This window comes from Tachysurus fulvidraco, chromosome 12, assembly GCF_022655615.1.
Source record: "Tachysurus fulvidraco isolate hzauxx_2018 chromosome 12, HZAU_PFXX_2.0, whole genome shotgun sequence".
Taxonomy (NCBI): domain Eukaryota; kingdom Metazoa; phylum Chordata; class Actinopteri; order Siluriformes; family Bagridae; genus Tachysurus; species Tachysurus fulvidraco.
The window spans coordinates 18112655-18132354 of NC_062529.1; the positions used below are offsets into that span (position 1 = coordinate 18112655).

Consider the following 19700-nt stretch of genomic DNA (forward strand, 5'->3'; position numbering starts at 1 on the left):
CCTCGCAGTCTCATCGACAGAAGAGGTTTGGTCCTGCCTGAGACGCTACAGCCTGCACCACCCACTAACGGTATCACAATGTACGGTGCCACTCAGTCCCACACCCGCATGGTAAGTGTGAACTCCATGTGCAGCGACATAGAACTCACAATAACACAATATACAAAAGAGCTGCACTGTCGCTTGATTTCTTTTCCCTTTTGCACTGCTATGGGGTAAAAAGGGTAAAAAGACTTCCTGTTGGTTCATGGTTTTAGGCATTCCTCATTTGCTAACATGTTTTGGCCTTGCTGTGTGTGCGCGTGCTTATTTAAATTTTACATTTTGCAGCTCATTATTTTAGACCTTTTTAGCAGGTTTATGCTCACAAACATACATATATATATATATATATATATATATATATATATATAATTATGGATAAATTTGACGTATTTTTATATATATATATATATGTATGTATGTAGACAGCAGGGTGAGTATACACATGTACACATTTTAAAATGAAGAAAAAGAAATAACTTGTACTAACACAAACATTTTTTGTGATTTTCATTAGAATAACAGAAATTTTACAGTATTTTCCGCACTATAAGGCGACCTAAGAGCCTTACATTTTCTCAAAAATCGGCCTTGCGCCTTGTGTGCACAGAGTTCCAAAAATCTGTAAAAATGTTGTGTGACTTTGGTAAGCGCTCCGCTTGATTGACTGTCGCACCATTTCCCGCTGATACAGGGAGGTAATACATACACTACGTACGCTGGCAGCGATAAACCAATCTGAGGACATTACGTAATACGTACAGTACGTACGCTTACCTCCGCCGCGCCTCCGGTAGGTAAACTACCGGTATGTTGCAAAACAACATTTGTTTCTTCCTAACCATTATGCGCTCCACACTCCAGTCCAGTAGGTGGAGGTAAATGCACCTTAAGTTGGTTTGCCATCCGCCAATAAAAATCAGATGCTTACGAGGCACAATACAAACTACAGGCTATCAGTTACACGGTTGTAAATGGGAATAGAGCAGCTGAAAGAATTCAACATCAATGTATCTATGGTGGAGGCATGGTGGCTTAGTGGGTAGCACGTTCGCCTCACACCTCCAGAGTCGGGGTTCGATTCCCGCTTCCGCCTTGTGTGTGCGGAGTTTGCATGTTCTCCCCGTGCCTCGGGGGTTTCCTCCGGGTACTCCGGTTTCCTCCCCTGGTCCAAAGACATGCATGGTAGGTTGATTGGCATCTCTGGAAAAGTGTGTGAGTGAATGAGAGTGTGTGTGTGCCCTGCGATGGGTTGGCACTTCGTCTAGGGTGTATCCTGCCTTGATGCCCGATGACGCCTGAGATAGGCACAGGCTCCCCGTGACCTGAGAAGTTCGGATAAGCGGTAGAAAATGAGTGAGTGAGAGTGTATCTATGGTTCGGAAGTGGAGGAAGCAAGAAAATGCAAATTAAGAAGACACAGTAGATGAGGACTTTGATGGATTTGTGGGAGAAGATTGATTAAAAAATAATGTGTGTATTGTTAAATAGTAGAATAAAGTTCAACTAAACTCACTGTTTTGCTTCCGTTACCTTTTTTGTAGACCGTATGTTTTAGCATGCTCCTTATAACACGGTGCGCCTTATGTATGGGTTAAGTACAGAAATAGACCCCGTATTTGAACCCGTAATTGAGACTGAGCCTTATAATCTAATATAATAATATAATATATATCTAATATAAAGCGCGCCTTATGGTGCGGAAAATACTGTACTGAAATACGTCAAATTTATCCATAAGACTGATTCACTAGGTTACAGAAGTTTTGAAATGTTACTAACATTCTAGTTAAAGATAAGAATAACGATACACTTTGTTTAAATTCTGCACAAACTTATAGAATTCACAATGGATTCCTCTCGTTCTCCAGAGAAGGCTCTTCTTACGTTTCACAATTCACAATTTGTGAACAGTGAAAACGTTCCAGATGGAAACATAAACACTTAAGCCTCACGTTTATGAAAACTATATTTCCAAATAGCAGTAAGTGCTCCAATAAGAAAGAAAGAAAAATAAATCTACATGTATACTATACAAATCCCAAGTCAAAATGCACAAAGAATTGTTTTGTAAACTTCAGCTGCATCAAAGCCGACTCTAACCGCGAGCTTTAAGATATTTCCGCTCCCGCACAGCTGGAACTGTTGTCTGGAAACGTTGTTTTAAAACCCCGTTATCTCTTTGTGTTGGAATAGTACGGTGAGCAGTCAGTAATGAGCCACTGCGTGCCTTGCTGTGAGGTACTTCATGTGTGAAAATGCAGCATTACCAGGAATCTTATGGCCTGCTGTGGGCTGAGCCTCAGTAAACCCTCAGCTGAACAAAGATAGTGCCAAGGAACACTAAATAGCACTCTGTGCCAAACGCTTCTTCTAGTCACTCCACTGTTCTCGCTCTCGGGCCTCGCAGATGCCAGCCTGTGGAAAGGTTTATGCTAATAGAGATCATGGCTTATCATTCAAATTATTCAAATCGAATTTCACAACACGGTCACACCTTGTTTTCTGGTAACAGCTCATTACCGAGCGCCAAGACTTATGTCAGGAATAAACGAGACGGCACACGCCGTTGTAGGTAAACAATCAACACCACTGTGGGTTTGATGCGATGGTCTGTGAAACTAGTTAGTTCCTGCTCGTGTGTGTAACAGCTGTACTACCTATAACTGACCCCAACATGTCTACTTACATGTCTACTTACTGATCTTTACTGCATGCTGATGCCCAAAACTCCTCCTCTGTGTTTTAAACACAATCTCTCTCTCTCTCTCTCTCTCTCTCTCTCTCTCCCTCCCTGTCTCTCTCTCCCTCCCTCCCTGTCTCTCTCTCTGTCTCTCTCTCTCCCTCCCTCCCTGTCTCTCTCTCTCTCTCTCTCCCTCCCTCCCTGTCTCTCTTTCTGTCACTCTCTCTCCCTCCCTGTCTCTCTCTATCTCTCTCACTCTCTCTCTACCCCTTCTCTCCCTCCCTCTATCTTTTTCTCCCTTTCTCTCTCCCCTCTCCCTCCCTGTCTCTCTATTCCTTCTCTCTCCCTCCCTGTCTCTTTCCCTCCCTGTCTCTCTTGCGCTTTCTCTCTCTCTCCCTCCTCTCTCACTCTCTCCCCCTACCCCTTCTCTCCCTCCCTCTTTCTCTTCCTCCCTGTCTCTCTCTCCCCTCTCTCTCCCTCTCCCTCCCTGTCTCTCTCTCCCCCTCTCCCTCCCTGTCTCTCTCTCTCCCCTCTCTGTCCCTCCCTGTCTCTCTCGCTCTCTCTCTCTTTCTCTCTCCCTCTTTCTCTCTCTCCCTCCTCTATCTCCCTCTCTCTCCCTCTACCCCTTCTCTCCCTCCCTCTCTTCCTCCCTGTCTCTCTCCCTCCCTCTCTTCCTCCCTGTCTCTCTCTCCACTCTCTGTCCCTCCCTGTCTCTCTCTCCCCTCTCTGTCCCTCCCTGTCTCTCTCTCCCCTCTCTGTCCCTCCCTGTCTCTCTCTCCCCTCTCTGTCCCTCCCTGTCTCTCTCGCTCTCTCTCTCTTTCTCTCTCGCTCTTTCTCTCTCTCCCTCTCTCTCCCTCTACCCCTTCTCTCCCTCCCTCTCTTTCTCCCTGTCTCTCTCTACCCTCTCTCTCCCTCTACCCCTTCTCTCCCTCCCTCTCTTTCTCCCTGTCTCTCTCTACCCTCTCTCTCCCTCCCGGTCTCTCTCACACTCTCGCTCTCCCTCTTTCTCTCTCCCTCCTCTATCTCACTCACTCTCACTCTCTCCCTTCCCCTCTCTCTTCCTCTCTCTCTCTCCCTCCCTGTCTCTCTCCCTCCTTCTCAAACCCCCCTCTGTCTCCCATCCTCCGTCTCTCCCCCTCTCCCTCCACCCCACGCTCTCTCATCAGTGGTTTGCCAGTGCAGGAAAAGCAGAAACTTTCATGCGCTGATAAATCTCAGAAAGCACCATAACTGAATTTCTTCACATCAACCCTTCTAGATAATCACCTGCTTAAACACATTTGTTATTAGTCTCAGATGATACAAATCTACCTCGCAAATCCCTGTGTATAATCTAAACATTGATATCTACCATTTATTCCCAGAGTCAGTCATTGTTTCAGGATTTCCTCCTCTGCATTTTGGGTTATCCAGGCAACAAGTTCTCAGTAATTATTTCTCAGGCTTTAATTTTTTTGTCCTCTTGATCGTCTGCATGTTCTCGTACTCTCTCTGTCCTACAGCCTCTAGAGAACTTCCAGCTCTGCTCCGTCTCAGTACAGCCTGTTCCCAGCTATCAGGACAGTGAAACAAAATGCACCGGCTCTTCCATCTCTAAATTATTTATAGCACTCCACACATCTAAATAGAATTTTCTAGAATATTTTCATCAGGATAAAAAAAACAGCAGTTAAAACAAGTGATGTGACGATCAGGGCTTTGTGATATGACTGGAATAGATCATGATTCTTTTTATGGACATTTATGTGATAACTAACAAGACACTAGATCGATAGATCCCACTTTATTCCTGCTGGAGGGAAATTCATGCACACCGAGTAAGAAGTGTACCAAAAGTCATTTAAGATTATAAATTATTCAGTAGTGCTAAAAGAAAAAAAAGAAAGAAAAAGGTAGTTGTTATCCTTTTATCTCTTTATTGTAGTGTGACTGAGTGAAACCCTGAGCAATGTGGGAACTTATTCAATCTTAATTTAGACCAAAAAAGCCACAAACTTTATATAACCTATTTAATTAATAATTGCAAATTCTTATTTATTGATTGATTTATTTATTTAATTAATTTTTTTTTTCTAAAATATTAATATTTTTTCCCTTTTCTAAAATCAGCATTAAAAAAAATCACTTGCATCCAGTCAGTTTGTGATCGCTATAAAAAAAATTGCTAGTGTATATCTGTTGTAAAGTTGTTATTATTATTATTATTATTATTATTATTAATAATAATAATAATAATAATAATAATAATAATAATAGTAATATAAATGAATAATAATAAGAAGAAATGCATATTATTTGGTTTTATAATTTTTTTTAAATATTAATAATATAATAATAATATTAACTTTTTAAAGAATTCAGTGGACCTTAATGGTTTTAGGCATTCCTCATTTGCTACCATGTTATGGCCTTGCCGTGTGTGTGTGTGTGTGTGTGTGTGTGTGTGTGTGTGTGTGTGTGTGTGTGTGTGTGTGTGTGTGTGTGTGTGTGTGTGTGTGTGTGTGTGTGTGTTTCAATTTTACATTTTTCAGCTCATTATTACACACATTTTTAGCAGGTTTATGCTCACACACACACACACACACACACGCATATATAGACAACACGGTGAGTATACACATGTGCAGACACACACACACTTCCCCATTAAGTGGCAGCTCTCATCCCATCCCACTGAACAGCACCATGTCTCTTAGTAGCAGGGAAGAGATTTGTGAAATATGAGCTGTATTTTACTCCACCGTCTGAACCGTACGTTCTATTTAGTTTTGTATTCATAAATATCACTTTTTCTCTGGGCTGTGCCTTATTTATACTAACCTTGTTGTCCTGATCAAGATGGACTGTTATTATGGGGCCGGTTTTCTAATTAGATCGATGTTTCTGTTTGTGCTGGCTGTGGGGTATCTCATTACCCCACAGCTATAAACGTACGTTAGTCTCTGTTGAAAGAGAAAAGAAACTAAAAATAAATAAATCAGATGACCAATATGGCTGCAAAAAATAGAAGTCATTCTCATCTTTACTGAACAGTTCCCTAAAGACAGCAACTCCGTAGCGGCTTCAATCACGCAACACGACGCATCACCACAAAACAAAAATATGACATAAATCACAGTGCAAAGTCAGGCAAGAACTTCAGACCAATGTCTAATATAGTTTTTTTATTTCTACCAAGTACGCTTGCATTACACTTAATGATGAATGACGCTGAAACCAGTAAGGGCTGGAAAAGTGAGAACGTGAGCCACAGAGATTTTGCCACAGTGTGTTTATATTCTTGATTCTGATTGGTTGTTAAATAAGTTTCCACAATAACCAGAGGAAAAAGTTAGAACATCGTGTTCTCTCTGTTGAGGTGATTATTTAGCCTTTTTTTGGACGGAGTCTCCGGTGTCAGTGCTTTGTTAATTCCTGTGGGGAAACTTGTTCCTTTTAACCAGTTCATTTCAGCATTTTTAGATGGCGAGCTTGCAAGTTTTCTCAGTAACATGACTAGTTGCATTTTTCGTATCGTTAAAGGTAAAATAAATATTATTAGGTAAAATCTCTGGGGGGAAAAAAACAACATCTATATTGGTATGGGTTTGACTAGTTTAGCATGCTACCTGGAGCTATCGTTAGCACGAACAGTTCTGACATCATGTTCATGTGTGCTTGGACCTTCAGCTGCTCACCTTTACACCTCTATATACAAGCAACATCTCCTCTTAATGATACAGTGATGTAAAGATGTGTCCCTCACCCACTACCTCCATCCCTCCATACATCTCTTCCTGCATCTATCCCTCCCTCCCTCCCTCCCTCCTGTCATTCCCCCATCCCTACTTCCCTCCCTCCATCCATCCATCAATCCTCCATTCATCCTCCCTCCCTCTCTCTCTCTCCCTGCCTCCCTGTTCACCTGGAGGTGGTGTTATACTGTAGTGCTTTGTTTTGCTCCATTTTTACCCCCTAAATTGCAGCTCAGTCCGATGACCTGTCGGTCTGTTTAGGTGTTCTTTAAATACACAAATTCATCATTGGACAGATAAAAGAACATCTTTGTCAGTGACAAGTTAATGTTGAGAGAGTGAGAGAGAGCTTTGTGTCCCTGACTTGGTTTCAGCCCTTAAAGCTGCTGTGTAGCTCTTTGTTCTCCTTCAGCCAGAAGGTCCAGCTTTCTTGGAAATGATAAAGGCCTTTTGAAGTCACTTGCATTCACAGATCCAACATGTCTCCGTTTGATCACAAAAGCCGCATTTTGTGGCCGCAGGAAGTGCTATATAAAGAGAAACAATGCCACGAGCGTGTCTATAAATGCACTTTTCCCAAGCAGTGAGTCGGCATTTCCGGGAACGCTGAAGCTTTTCGGATGCCAGGTTTACAGACATGCCTTTAATACTAATCGTACTCCATCTATTGTGATTTCTTTTAGTTCAGGATTGTTTAAACCTATCAGTTTACAAAATAACTGGTAAGGAAGAGGAAGAGATTTGTTTTTATTTGTAGAATTCATTTTGTTTTAGAATCACTGATGACGACGACGATGATGATGCTAAAGTAATGACGTTAGAAAACTGGCATTGTTTAATAGTATAATAAGGACCAAATAAAATTTACACACATACCTTCAGTCACTGGTGTCATCTCAGGCCACAGGTTTATTTACAGCAGACACGCCAAATAAATCAACAGACCAATAAGGCATGAACGATCCTTCTATAATGAGGACCTTTTTATCTGCAATTAAATCATCTGAACATTATTTTGTATTCATCCCACTATTGCTGGAAAAAAAAGGAACGTGTCATGCTCACAGATGAAACCACCAGCTCATTAATGCCCAATTACATCATCAGCACAAACTAGCTGGGATTATTGCACTGTTTTGCCTCCTAGTGGATAACAGAGACAGATTTCATTCAGAACACATTTTCTACTTCAGTCAGTCGGCAAATTTCTTCTATTAGTCAGAATATTAAACAAAATGTTCAGTTTAAAAGGACCTCATTAAAGTGAAGTTAAAGAAGCTGAAAAATATTCTTGACGTTTAAATGCTTTAGTCAGGATGGCATTAAAAGCTTTGTTTCTTGTTTAGTACATCATTATAGATGGCATTCAGATTTTTTTTTTTTTTAACAAAACACTTTTTTATGAACGGGTTCATTTAAGTAAGAGTTATTTAAAAAAAAGTGCATAAAAAAAGTTTTTGTTTAAAAAAAATAAATAAAACCCTTAATGCCATCTGTAATTATGTACTAAACAATAAACAGAAAGCTTTTAATGCCATCCTGACTTCTTATGCCAAGCATAAATGTAACAAAATAATTTCAGAAACATTTCCAGTTCCCCCCAAAACAATTCCAAATCAAATACTAGTCTTTAGTGTTTGTTAGAGACATCACATTTATTTATTTGTTTGTTTGTTCATTCGTTCGTTCATTCACTTTGCAGTTTCTTAAAACATTACAAACCTTTTTAAAACGTACTTTTTAAACTTGCTTTACATCTACGGGTCCAAAAGAATTTCTGCGTAGCTGCCTCGCTCTATTAAATAGACTAGCATGCTCTCTTTCTTTCTTTCTTTTTTTTTTTTGACTTGATGTCACACGGTTCAGTAAAACAAATCCGTCTCTAATAAATAACACACCATCTATCTAATACAGCTCCAATTAACAAGGAAGCTAGTGAGTAACCCGCTCACATCCCCCTGAGAGAAAAATGAGTCAGACCTCATGAAACCTAATAATGAGCCTTGATAATTAAGTCACATCTTTGTAATTAAGGACCATTACCAAAACAGTGTGGACAGAAATATGAAATTATAAGCTATGCCCGGAGACATGACGACCTCGTTTCGACTCTCGTTAAGAAAGACGCATGATATCCATCAACATCGGTGTGAGCTGCAGAGTAATCACATCTTAAAGATGTCTGAACACACTCGCCAGCCAATTTAACAGGAACCCATGTTATTCAGTCATGTGGTCAGGAGCTACAGGGAATGTTCCCATCAAGCATCAGATCCAGGGAATAATATCATCCTGTCATTATGTGACCCTGATACAGTTAGTGTGACTGTTCAGCTTTCAGAATGGGGGGGTGGGGGGGATCTTGTGATGATCCAGCCAGACTGTTTCATGGGCATTTGACAGAACAAGGACTTTCCAGTGCACCGGTTTACCAGGTCACAGATTAAGAATCAGGACATTTTTAATTGCTGGTTAAGTTCCTGCATTTAGCCAAAATAAACAAGCTGTGGAGAAAAATCTACACCACCACAAAACCTTGATGTAGATGGGCTACAATAGCAGGCTTCATCCGACTCCATCGGATTTCACTCCTATCAGGAAAAAAAAATAGAATCTAAGGCTCGAAGGAATAGGATTCAGATCATCAGCTGTCTAGTTTCAGTAAACCTCTCACTCTTACTGTCACTGTCCCCATCATCGTCCTGTACGAGCCGTGACACGGGGACGCTGCAGGCTGGTGGGTGAGAAGAGAGAGAGCCAAGAGAGAGCACAAACATTTCAGAGCATTGCCATAGGCACATCGGTTCAACGTCCTCTGTGTTGTTCCTAAAATAAAATCCTCTGATGAAAGAAAACACTTTAGAGGTCGATCCAGATAAATGTCCATTGTGTGTACTACTAAAGCAGGGCTACTGCGGTCATTGTTCTATATAAAGAAGCCAAGAAAAGTGGCTTTAAATGATCCAGTAATACTGTTATAGCTTGTATTAAATAATCTCAGATGGATTTGGATGATAGCACATCTTTGGTCAAAGATGCAGCACAGAAGAATATTTGGTCAGATAGACGGTTATTAAGGTTTGAACAGCAGACAACAAGGGCATTACAAGGTACAAGTCTTATTACAAGACATACTACACACTTTATTCTTGTCACCATTAAAGCTGCAGACATTCTTTTCCCCCCTTATCATCCGACATGACAGTTCTATCTATCTGTGATTGCCGATATAAGCCTAATAACGCCATCTAAACTACCTAAAAGCATCCTGAAAAAGCCATTCAGCGTGTGTTGGGAGTGTAGTGAACATTCGTTCTGCTGTAATTGGTTGTGAAAGCTCTTCCCGAAGCAAACGCATGTTTTTTTCCCCCCCAGAGTAATCGATTGTTCCCTGTGACCAACCTTGCGCTTTAATGTTGTTGCGCTTAATGAAAATGATCGATGGTAGTTTTAGAAGAGCTCCGCTCTGTATTTCTCACGTTCGCCGCACTCGCTCTTATGAACAAGAACATTTTTGTATTTAAACAACACAAAACACGAACATCTTTTACTTCTGCTTATTCGCTTCAACGCTGATCGATAACAATTTCTGTCCAATTTTCTCCCCCATTCATCCCCGTCAAATAACATCTTTCACCTCCCACTCCTTTTATTTTTTTGTGTACTTTCTCTTTCTTTCTTATTCAGTGTGACCAAGACCAGTGCATTCAGAGCACCAAATTCATTTTGCAGGCCGCCGCTACGCCGTTGCTGCAGAGCGAGACCCCAGTCATGGCTGATGAGTCATCGGTGCCTGGAAAGCCAGTTCCAGGTGCTCCGTGCCCGATGCTTCCTCTTGGCCAGCCCACACCACCCGCCTCCACCCCGAGTCTGAGCTGTGACGGTGAGAGTCTGAGCCCTCCAGCTTCCGAGCCGCAGCACCACTTCCTCACACCTGACGAAGCTCCTTCGCCCCCAGGCATGCTTCCTTGCACAAGCCCACTGGATCACAGCCACACGGCGAACTTCTACAACCCCGCCAGTCAGGACTCTTTACACGAGGACTCGGTCAGAGGTCTGATCAAACTCAGCTCTGTTTAAACCTACTGATGCATGGTCATCATGTGCGTCGCTCCACACGCTGCCCTTTAATCTGTGCCAAGAGCCTCTAGCTCCTCATCGTAACACTCAGTACACTCTGAGTGATCTGAGTCACTCAGTGTGGACCGGAACACGTTTAAACCCAATCTGCCACACTCCCAAGCCACAAAATGAGCAGCCAAATCTGTCTTCGCTCTTCTGACGGTCAGGATGCAGAAGCTGCTGCTATGAAGGCTGGGTGACTTCGAAAACAAAGGGCTGTAACTAACTCCGTGCATCGAACCATTTAAGAAGAGGACGTTCCACTTGAAAAGCCGATTCGTGTTTCACTCGCTGGGATTCACTTCGTTTTGTTTTTTGTTTTTTTTTTTTGGGCTGTTTTCCTTTACGACAACTGGGAACGGACAGTTTTCGCCTTCCTGTCTTTTGAGATCGTTGCACAGTTGATCATGTGAGCTGTTGTCATGATGTTGCAGATGCATGAACTTTCTCTCTTTTTGTTTTATTTCTATTTTTTTTACCTATTATGGACGTATACGATCTAGTGTTGTGGCACAAACAGAAATGTTTTCCTCTCTCAACAAATTCGTGTCAATCACATGGATATTACCGCAGTCTCGGAGTTGTAACGGGATTCCGTAAAAGCCGTCCCTGTACCTTTAAAGACTAGATGTTGTTCCCCGGTCTACATAAACACAGTGTTATCTTGTGATGATTGCCTGTGGTGGATGTCTTACCAACACGACCTATGATACTGTGTCATGAAAAAAGAATACGCTGCCCAATAAAATCTGATTCGTTACAAGCATCAGTTACTTGCATAAGTGCAGAGTTTTCACCAAGTGCAAGGAATTTAATGGAGACTTTGGAACTATAGAAAAATGCTGCCACTTGTGATCTGGTGTTATTGTTGTGAAATAACAGGATTCACTCCAAAACGTCTGATTTTCAGGAAATTGAAAGACTTGTTACTAGCGAATGAATACAAAGCAATACTGCGTTTTTTCCAAAATCTAACAAATTGTTTCATTATTAATGAATGAAAATTCACATTAGACTCAAACTAAAATCTGTTCAATGAAACAGAAATGACTAAATATTCATAAGTGCCCCCCCCCCCAAAAAAAACTTTCAGTAAAATAGAAAATAACTCCTAAAACTTACTGTAAGTGTAAAGTTTTGTTTTTGTTGTGATTCTTCTTCCTACAGAGTAAGTAGTCTCACCTGTGAAAGGATTTGGAGGATTTACAGTTCGCTTTGTGAGATTCAGAAAAGTGCGGCACAAAAAATTATTTCACATACTTTTAAACGTCAAATCTCCTTAACAGCTGCCGCTAGACTTTAATTGTAACGCATTTTTTAAACCACATTTATTTTATTATTTCAATTAATCTGTTTTGCCTAATCCCGATCCGGTTATAGAATAAATAATTATTTATATTACTTAAATAGTAAGTAAGCCCTGGTGGACCAGCAGCTCTCACCATGCGGACCGGGTTTGACTTCCGGACAAGGAACCAACCCAGTCGGCTGAGGGGTTAATTCTCAGCGCCGGTCCAAAGCCAGTGGCAAAAATCAAAAATGCAGATTAGAGGAATAGCTGAAGGACGACAATAATTTAGGTAGTCAGTAAAATAAAATATGTCAAGAAGTTACATTAAAACAGAAAAATGAGGAAATAACATGAAATAAACAAATGGGTAAATGCATACATACATATACATAGAAGTGGCAGTTTCAGCTGACATCCAGTTCTTTCACAAAGGCTTTATAAGGTGGTGTAGATGCGATGGAAAAAAGTCGGCCTCTGACGTTTCTACTCAACCCTCGCAGGCATGAACAGATTGATTCTCTAAATCAGAAGCCAAGAGACTCATCCTGAAGTATGTAACCTGAAGGCAAAGACGTTTCCCTGTGTACATACTGGATTTAAGCTTCGGTCTCTGAACAAAGCCTTGGAGGTTCATTGTGTTTGTTACATGCTTTATTCAACACGCCAGTATAAAGCACATGAATGATAAGAACACTGTTACTCCGTAACAATACATTTGCACTCTTTGTAAACTGATTATACAGTCCTCCGTTTAAACCAAACGAACATCATGGGTGGAAAATTACCCTCATTAATTTGTTGGTTATTCAAGTGGTTGCATACGGTATTTAAAATAAAACAATCTTTTCACCCCCTGAATAATTATTTATTTAGATTTATTTAAATATTAGGCACATCGGGAAAAGATGTTCCCTCATGTTTACTTATTGAGCTGAACATTTCCCAGCCATCGCTTTCACCATCATAGCATCTGATATAATGTAAGCAGCACTTTGTCTGGTCTTAACACGACTGCTGGTAGAGTCGAGCTGGCGTTCTGGAGCTATATGTATTTATTTTACTGTTTCAGTGTCATGACCAGGCAGTTAGGTTTTTATCTATGATTAATATAATATAGAAAGAAAAATCATGCACTCAGAACTTCAACTCAAAAATAAAACTCAGTAGTGATGATTGTATACAGGGTCACGCCAAACCTAGAGCCTATCCCAAGTGACTCCCACGGGGTATAAGACGGAGGACACCCTGGACTGTGCGGGAACCAATCACAGTCCACATTCACACACACACACACACTCGCTATGGACACTACGGACAATTTAGAGACGCCAGTCAGCCTACAACGCATGTCAGTGAGCCCCCCCATGCACAGGGAGAACATGCAAACTCTACACACACAGGGCAGAGAGGGGAATTTGAACCCCTGTCCCTGCTGGTGCAAAGCAAATGTGCGAACTACAAATTAACCCACTGTGTAACTCTTAGAACACGTGTAATATTGGTTCATGTAAACCCTTAAAGCTATTAAAGCTATAAATTTAAACCATTGATTAGTCCTTACAGACACTGTGCCCAGGATCTTCACTCAATCCAGATTATAGCTATTATAAGAGCTTTTTGTGAGTCCGTACTAAATGCTCTGTGCAACATCTCAGAAAAATATACTGATTATTATTTTAAATATGTTTCATGTCACTGTGACACAAAGCAAGTAAGTAGACATTTATTTTATATTTAGAATTGCTATACTATGGAAAAAGGTTTCACGAATCCAGGTCTCAGAATCCCAGGTTCCATCAGTGACACAGCCGTCATTTACTTATTTATAAAGTGACACTTAATAAAAATAAATAATAATAAAAAATAAGCATGAGTGCTGAAGTGAGCGTGTGCTGTTTCTGAGCTGACAGTCACCAGAGCTTAATGTCCTGTAAGTCCAGATCTCCGAGGACCTCCAGCTGGGTGATGGAGCTCAGGTCCTGCACTCGGTGTCTGTACTCCAGCAGATGCTCTCCATTCACAGCGATTTTAAACTGGTGAGTCTGGCACAGGATGATGATCTGAGGACACAGATGGATGAGAACAGGTGTGTTTAAGAGCCGCAGATGACCAGAAATCTGTGATTAATAAACATTCGATTTAATCTGTACTTCGTGGAACCTCAGGCATCTTTGCAATCACACACAATTTCATCTTAAATTTTAGAAGTTGATTCAATGTCTTGCTACATTCAAACTAAGCTTTATGCAAATTACCATGAAAGACTTAAATGTCTAATGAGAAAGCCAGAGGTACAAATCAGACTCAAAAGGTAACTGGCCAGACAGTGGGATTAGAGGTACAGCACAGTATACAGTAATGTTAATAACAGTCCTGGGAAGGGCACAGGGCAGTGTTTAGGATTAAAGTAGCAGTTCTTATTATTATTATTACAACACAAAGTTCTCGGGTTGTCATGTTTCAGCTGAGCAGTGTATTATTTCCATGGTGATTTATTCTATCGTGAATCGCCAAACAGATTTCTGAATAATTGATGTTATGTAAGTCACCATGAGAGGTTCTAAGGTCCTTAGAAAAGCCTCCCGTGTAAAACAAATACTAAGTTATTTTTTTCCTTTTACATAAGCTGTTCCTTATTTGTTTTTATTAAAGGTTATTTCAATTACTTGTCTTTTAAAGTACCGGATGAAGTTATTGCTTTAAGATCAGGAGTTTTAGCAGTAATAACATGCATTAATATGATTTTCGCCGACTTGGGCTTTTGAATATTAGTAGTGTATTATAGCAAGAACTCAAGCGTCCGCATCATTCTGGTTAATTGTCTTCATCTCCGTTTCCTGTCGATCAGAGCAACACTGGCCGTGCTCTACTCCAAGTGTGTTTGTCTGCCATATGATACTGCAGGTTAAAAATATTTAAAAGGTGGCTTTTATATCTCCAGATAAGCAGTCGCCATCGTACGCTGTGTGGCAAGAGAACCAGAAATAGCTTTAAATAAAAATCAGGGTCTTTTTTTCCTTTCATCATGTACAGCATTAAAAATAAATTAAATAAATAATCTTTTTTTCTTTTTTTTTTAAAAAAAGCTGTTGCTTGTGACTCTTCATGTACAGATTATAAACACGGTGGTAATAACAGTCTGCCTTAACACTAAGTGTGAGTTTGGCTGCATGTCACAGGAAACAAATTGTTGGCAAACTACGTGCCATAATAACATGGAGGTAAACCGGATTGATTTGGTTACTGGATTTGACAGCGGTTATTAAAATCCCCACAATGCTCGTGTTATTGTTGCTCTTTCAGCTGCTCCCTGTTCGGTGTTGCCACAGCAGTTCATCTGATTTGGCACGTTTTATGCCGGATGCCCTTCCTGTCACAACCCTCCCATTTTCATTCTGGCTTGGGACCAGCACTGAGATTTAGCTCTTCAGTATAGCATTTCTCATAGTTCAGGAAAGTCTATATAGAACTATATAGTACAAGAATATCAAAGTTTCACCGTTCTCAGATGTTATGACATGCTGTACCTCATATATATCGACGTCTCACCTCCTGTGTGAAAGTCAGATGTGCTCTCAGCCCCTTTCCTATGCTTTTAAACACACACGCCTACCTCAAAATATTTCCCAGCTGTGAACGGGAAGTACGACAGCTCCATCTCCTCGGGTCCCCAAGACTCGCATAAGAAGGAGTTGCGGATCAACGTGCCTGATTTGATGCGTGCGTTGACGTGTAATGCGATGCTCTTTGACTCGCCACACCTCAGGTTTACAGAGAAACTACAACACATGAGAAAAATCATTATAGTATTTTATATTATAGAGATTATAGTAAGAATAAATTAATAAAAGAAAGGATAAGAGCTGAGTTACCTGTGAGGAAATAAAGTGACATGGCCTTTAATTGTTATGTGCTGTCCAGGACTGAGCCCTTTAAGTATACTGCCTCTGTAGGGTATACTCTAGAGGTGAGGAGAAAATGTCTTTATTGTAACTGGTGCAGTTGGAAATCTGGTTTCAAAGTAATATATCAGTTAGATGAACTCACCAGATCACCTGATTCTGAAAATATTGCCTGTGGAAAGGAGTATGAGATTACTAGAAATCTTAATAACTAACCTGATATGAAAACAAATCAGTAGATAATCATTTGTTGTGATGAGACAGAGCTTCTTACTGAGCTTGGGACGTAGCCGATGGCTTGTATCTGAACTTTTCCTGATATGGAGAACGTGTCGACCCTGTGCAGAGGGATTCTGTGCTGATACTCCAGGACATGAGCTCCGTTTACTGCCACCTGCAGGAGAGAAACAGCGATCAGCAGGTACAGACACACCACACATTTACATTTACAAATTTAGCAGACTTACATTATCCCATTTTTGGAAAACTGAGCAATTGAGGGTTAAGGGTCTTGCTGAGGGGCCTAACAGTGGCAGCGTGGTGGACCTGGGATCGAACTCACAACCTTCCTATTGGTAGCCCAACACCTTAACTACCAGGCTACCACATACAGCTACAGCTCAAAACCTGTAGGTCCACTCGCAGCGTTTTGATAAATCTGCGATGTAAGATTACAAACTTTATTTTTTAGCAAAAAACTACTTGAATTGGTAAAATTGCAAGCACAGGCTTCTACATTTAAACTCCTTCGAGTGAACACACATATGTTTACTTTCTGTACATAACTGTACTCATGTTAGACGCACATGAATCCAAGAGGGCTTTGGCTGAATGCATGTTGTGATGATGTCACGTGTAGCGTCTTAACCCAAGCCCACTGAAATTTGCATGTTTTTTTGTGATCGCATAATCCTGGACCGAACAGCGATTGTAATGAGTTAATCATTTATAATAAACCTTCTATCGAATCAAACCACCAAATGCAGGTAACTTCCATTTGCTTAGTTTAACGTTGCTTTGGAAATGTAATACAGTATATCTTGTCTCTGATAGCTGGAAAATGAGGAAATTAGGAAAAGTGAATAGATATTAAAATCACTCACACATATCAAATTAGATATGTTTAGTTTTGCATTTTATCCAGTAGCTAACAGATGCAAGAAAAATATGCAAAGCAGACACTGATATTTTGTGAAAAATAAGACAGCTGGCGGTTAAAAGGTCTGGTTTTAATTTAAAGTTTAGTTTGGAACCAGCATCAGAGGCTTAAAAATACAAAGTTATTATTGCCCCTACAACGCCACCTGGTGGAAGTCCCTGAAAATTCTGTACAGTAACTAAACTGGCTTACATGCTCTGGTCAGTTATTGACTCACTTAGGAAACCTGTCTGCAAGAAGGAGGCACATGCACGTCAATTATTCTGCACGTTCACAGGTCACCCGTACAAGTGCAGGCTAACGACAAACAGGAAGTCCCATGTTTGTAGCAGACATGTTTGGGATTAGGATTTCACACATTTATATCCTACTCAGAGACTGTTGGTAAATACTGGCATTTGTCATCACATGCCAACCTATCTCAAACCTAGACTCTCAAGGTGAATATCAGGTCTCTTACCTTGAACACATCTTTCTGAACTAGAATGATTGTCTCAAAGGATGCTCCTTGCTTAAAGGGCATCTGATCGAGAATCTCCTCTCGGCCCCAGCCACCTTGATGTAAGGAGTTGCAAACGATGCGTGGAGCGCTCCTGAAGCGGGGATTGAAGTGGAAAGCGATGTCGGCTCTTGGATTAGTGCTGCTGCCACAGGTCAGGTCAAACTGGAACCTGGAAGTGTAGGTATATATACTTACATATAACATATAACTACACTGCTTAATATTTTACCTTAACAAATCATGTTCCTGGTCATTTTAAACACGATTCTTGTTTTGCTGTGCAACAACTATTGCACTCTTCTAAACATATATGTAAAAATGCTGCTAATTGCGTATTTGCAATTAAATTTACATCGGACTACATCTGTATGCTATGCCTTAGAATAGAAAGGAAATAATAAACCTGTGAAATCTTTATGCAACCTGGTTACAGATATTTCTGTGTGGATTTCATGAGTCATCAAATCACTAATCCAGGGTAACCAAAACATTTCAAGGAAAACTCCACCCCGAAACACGTTTATATCGAAATGTCGGTCTTCTGTTTTTTGGCGATTCAGCTCATAATTTGCTGATTTGTTCTCCAGTGTAAGAGGACATTGCTAGTGGGGTTAAAATGGTGTTTAACATAAGAAATAAAACAACAATCTTAAACAGAAGGAATAAATGTTTGAGTCTAAGGTTTTGCTTTTTACTAAAAAGAAAAACAGCAAGAGCGTGTTTTGTTTTTTCCGGCAGCGTTGGATGCCATATTAATGTGAAACGTCACATGAGTAACGAGTATTGAAGGGACAAATAAAACGCTTTATTTAAAGTGCCAAGATACAATGCAGCTCTACAACCTAAGTTACAGCAGAGATCGTTTATCTGATCTCAGATGTCGTTACTATCGGTGTAAGAGTGAACTTTATGGAGAAGAGTGAGACATGATCAGAGAACTGGACAAACTGAAGAATTAAAGCGCTGCTGCATCACTCTATCTACCTAGGCAGCACTGAAGTGACTTGAATCCCATCACATCACTGTAAGCTGGTTGAAATGGGATATTAATGATAAAGATCCATGTGGATTTTAACTTAAATTAACAGGTTCGAGGCGTGATGTTCATATCGCAGTCTGAGTGGTGAGTAAAGTGTTACCTGTCAGCATGATTGAGAACACAGCCCTGAACTACAACCATCTCCCCTGGCTGAAGCCCACCTGGGATGAGTCCTGTGAAAGGAATTACCTGAAAAAATCCACCAGATTGCATTAACGATTGTGTTCACATATAACAGCTCTACTTTATTTAAACACAAGAAATAAAACATGATGACTGGTTTCTAGAACTCTAGAACTGACTGGTGTACAGCTCAGTGTTTGCTAAATGATGCTAACCAGGAGATGTAAACAGATGCTAACCAGGACATGACATGCAAACATATGCTATCCAGGACATTTAAACAATTCTAACTGATGCTAACTAGCACATGTAAACAGATGATAACTGACGCTAACTAGCACATGTAAACAGATGATAACTGATGCTAACTAGCACATGTAAACAGATGATAACTGATGCTAACCAGGACATGTAGACTGATGCTAACCAGGACATGTAGACTGATGCTAACTGATGCTAACCAGGACATGTAAACAGATGATAACTGATGCTAACTAGCACATGTAAACAGATGCTAACTGATGCTAACCAGGACATGTAGACTGATGCTAACCAGGACATGTAAACAGATGCTAACTGACGCTAACCAGGACATGTAAAGTGATACAAACTAATGCTAACCAGGACATTAGGACATTTATCATTCAAAAAGCTGCTGTTTATCTGATAAGATACAGAAATACGGACTAATATGATAATACCTACCGGGTTGAAAACGGCTTGTTTCGCATTAGCCACGGACATTGGGAAACCCTGTATTACACCAGTTTGTAGATGAGGATGTTTTTATTTTATTTTATTTTTTTAGCTCTTCTCAAAACGCCATTTTTCCCTATCAGAGATGAATCGTGCACGAATCGGTTCTGTGTGAACAACTCGCTTCAAGCGAGTCGATTCAAATTGGTTTGTCTTATGTGTAATGTTACACCTTACAGACATTTTAAAAGTGGACTTAGGCTAAGATTACTATTACTATTAGCAGATAGTATAAAATTTTAAAGTGTGAATGTTCCTTTCTTTAAGGATGAAGCTTTTACATGGTTTGTGGTGCAGTGATCTTTGAATATTTCCATACATGAATGACTAAAACATTAATGCTATAC

The 19700-nt window shown here is 40.4% G+C and overlaps 2 protein-coding genes across 6 annotated transcripts in view; one reads left to right on the forward strand and one right to left on the reverse strand.

The window, feature by feature from the left end:
* Positions 1 to 11350, forward strand: part of LOC113659591 (palmitoyltransferase ZDHHC14-like) — a 52986-nt gene extending 41636 nt beyond the window's left edge. For 2 of the 4 annotated variants that reach the window (XM_027172489.2, XM_047821899.1), the window contains exons 9-10: positions 9 to 111; positions 10147 to 11350. In XM_027172489.2, the coding sequence (XP_027028290.1) occupies positions 9 to 111; positions 10147 to 10539 (496 nt within the window). In that variant the 3' untranslated portion in view covers positions 10540 to 11350. Of the gene's footprint in view, positions 1 to 8; positions 112 to 4227; positions 4705 to 10146 lie in introns of those variants that run through there. The other 2 variants (XM_027172490.2, XM_047821900.1) reach the window with 2 other exon arrangements.
* Positions 11351 to 12505: 1155 nt separating this feature from the next.
* Positions 12506 to 19484, reverse strand: lgals8b (galectin 8b). Of its 2 annotated transcripts, none has more exons than XM_047821902.1 (8): positions 19303 to 19484; positions 18575 to 18663; positions 17394 to 17604; positions 16049 to 16168; positions 15920 to 15946; positions 15745 to 15833; positions 15486 to 15651; positions 12506 to 13932 (listed from the first exon to the last, which is right to left on the reverse strand). In XM_047821902.1, exons 1-8 carry the CDS (start codon positions 19339 to 19341, stop codon positions 13783 to 13785), a joined length of 891 nt encoding a protein of 296 aa, XP_047677858.1. In that variant the 5' UTR covers positions 19342 to 19484; the 3' UTR covers positions 12506 to 13782. The 2 variants fall into 2 exon arrangements, with proteins under 2 accessions (XP_047677858.1, XP_047677857.1); XM_047821901.1 differs by lacking the exon at positions 19303 to 19484 and adding an exon at positions 19127 to 19207.
* Positions 19485 to 19700: the final 216 nt, after the last annotated feature.

Bases quoted from the DNA above. Each gene is read 5' to 3' on its own strand.
- lgals8b (XM_047821901.1), bottom strand. From the start codon at position 19,192: ATGTCCTGGTTAGCGTCAGTTAGCATCTGTTTACATGTCCTGGTTAGC. The intron at 16,169-17,393 runs GTAAGAGACCTG...TCTCTCCTGCAG, and splicing joins TTCAGAAAGATGTGTTCAAG to GTGGCAGTAAACGGAGCTCA. The intron at 15,947-16,048 runs GTAAGAAGCTCT...TCCTTTCCACAG, and splicing joins TCGGCTACGTCCCAAGCTCA to GCAATATTTTCAGAATCAGG.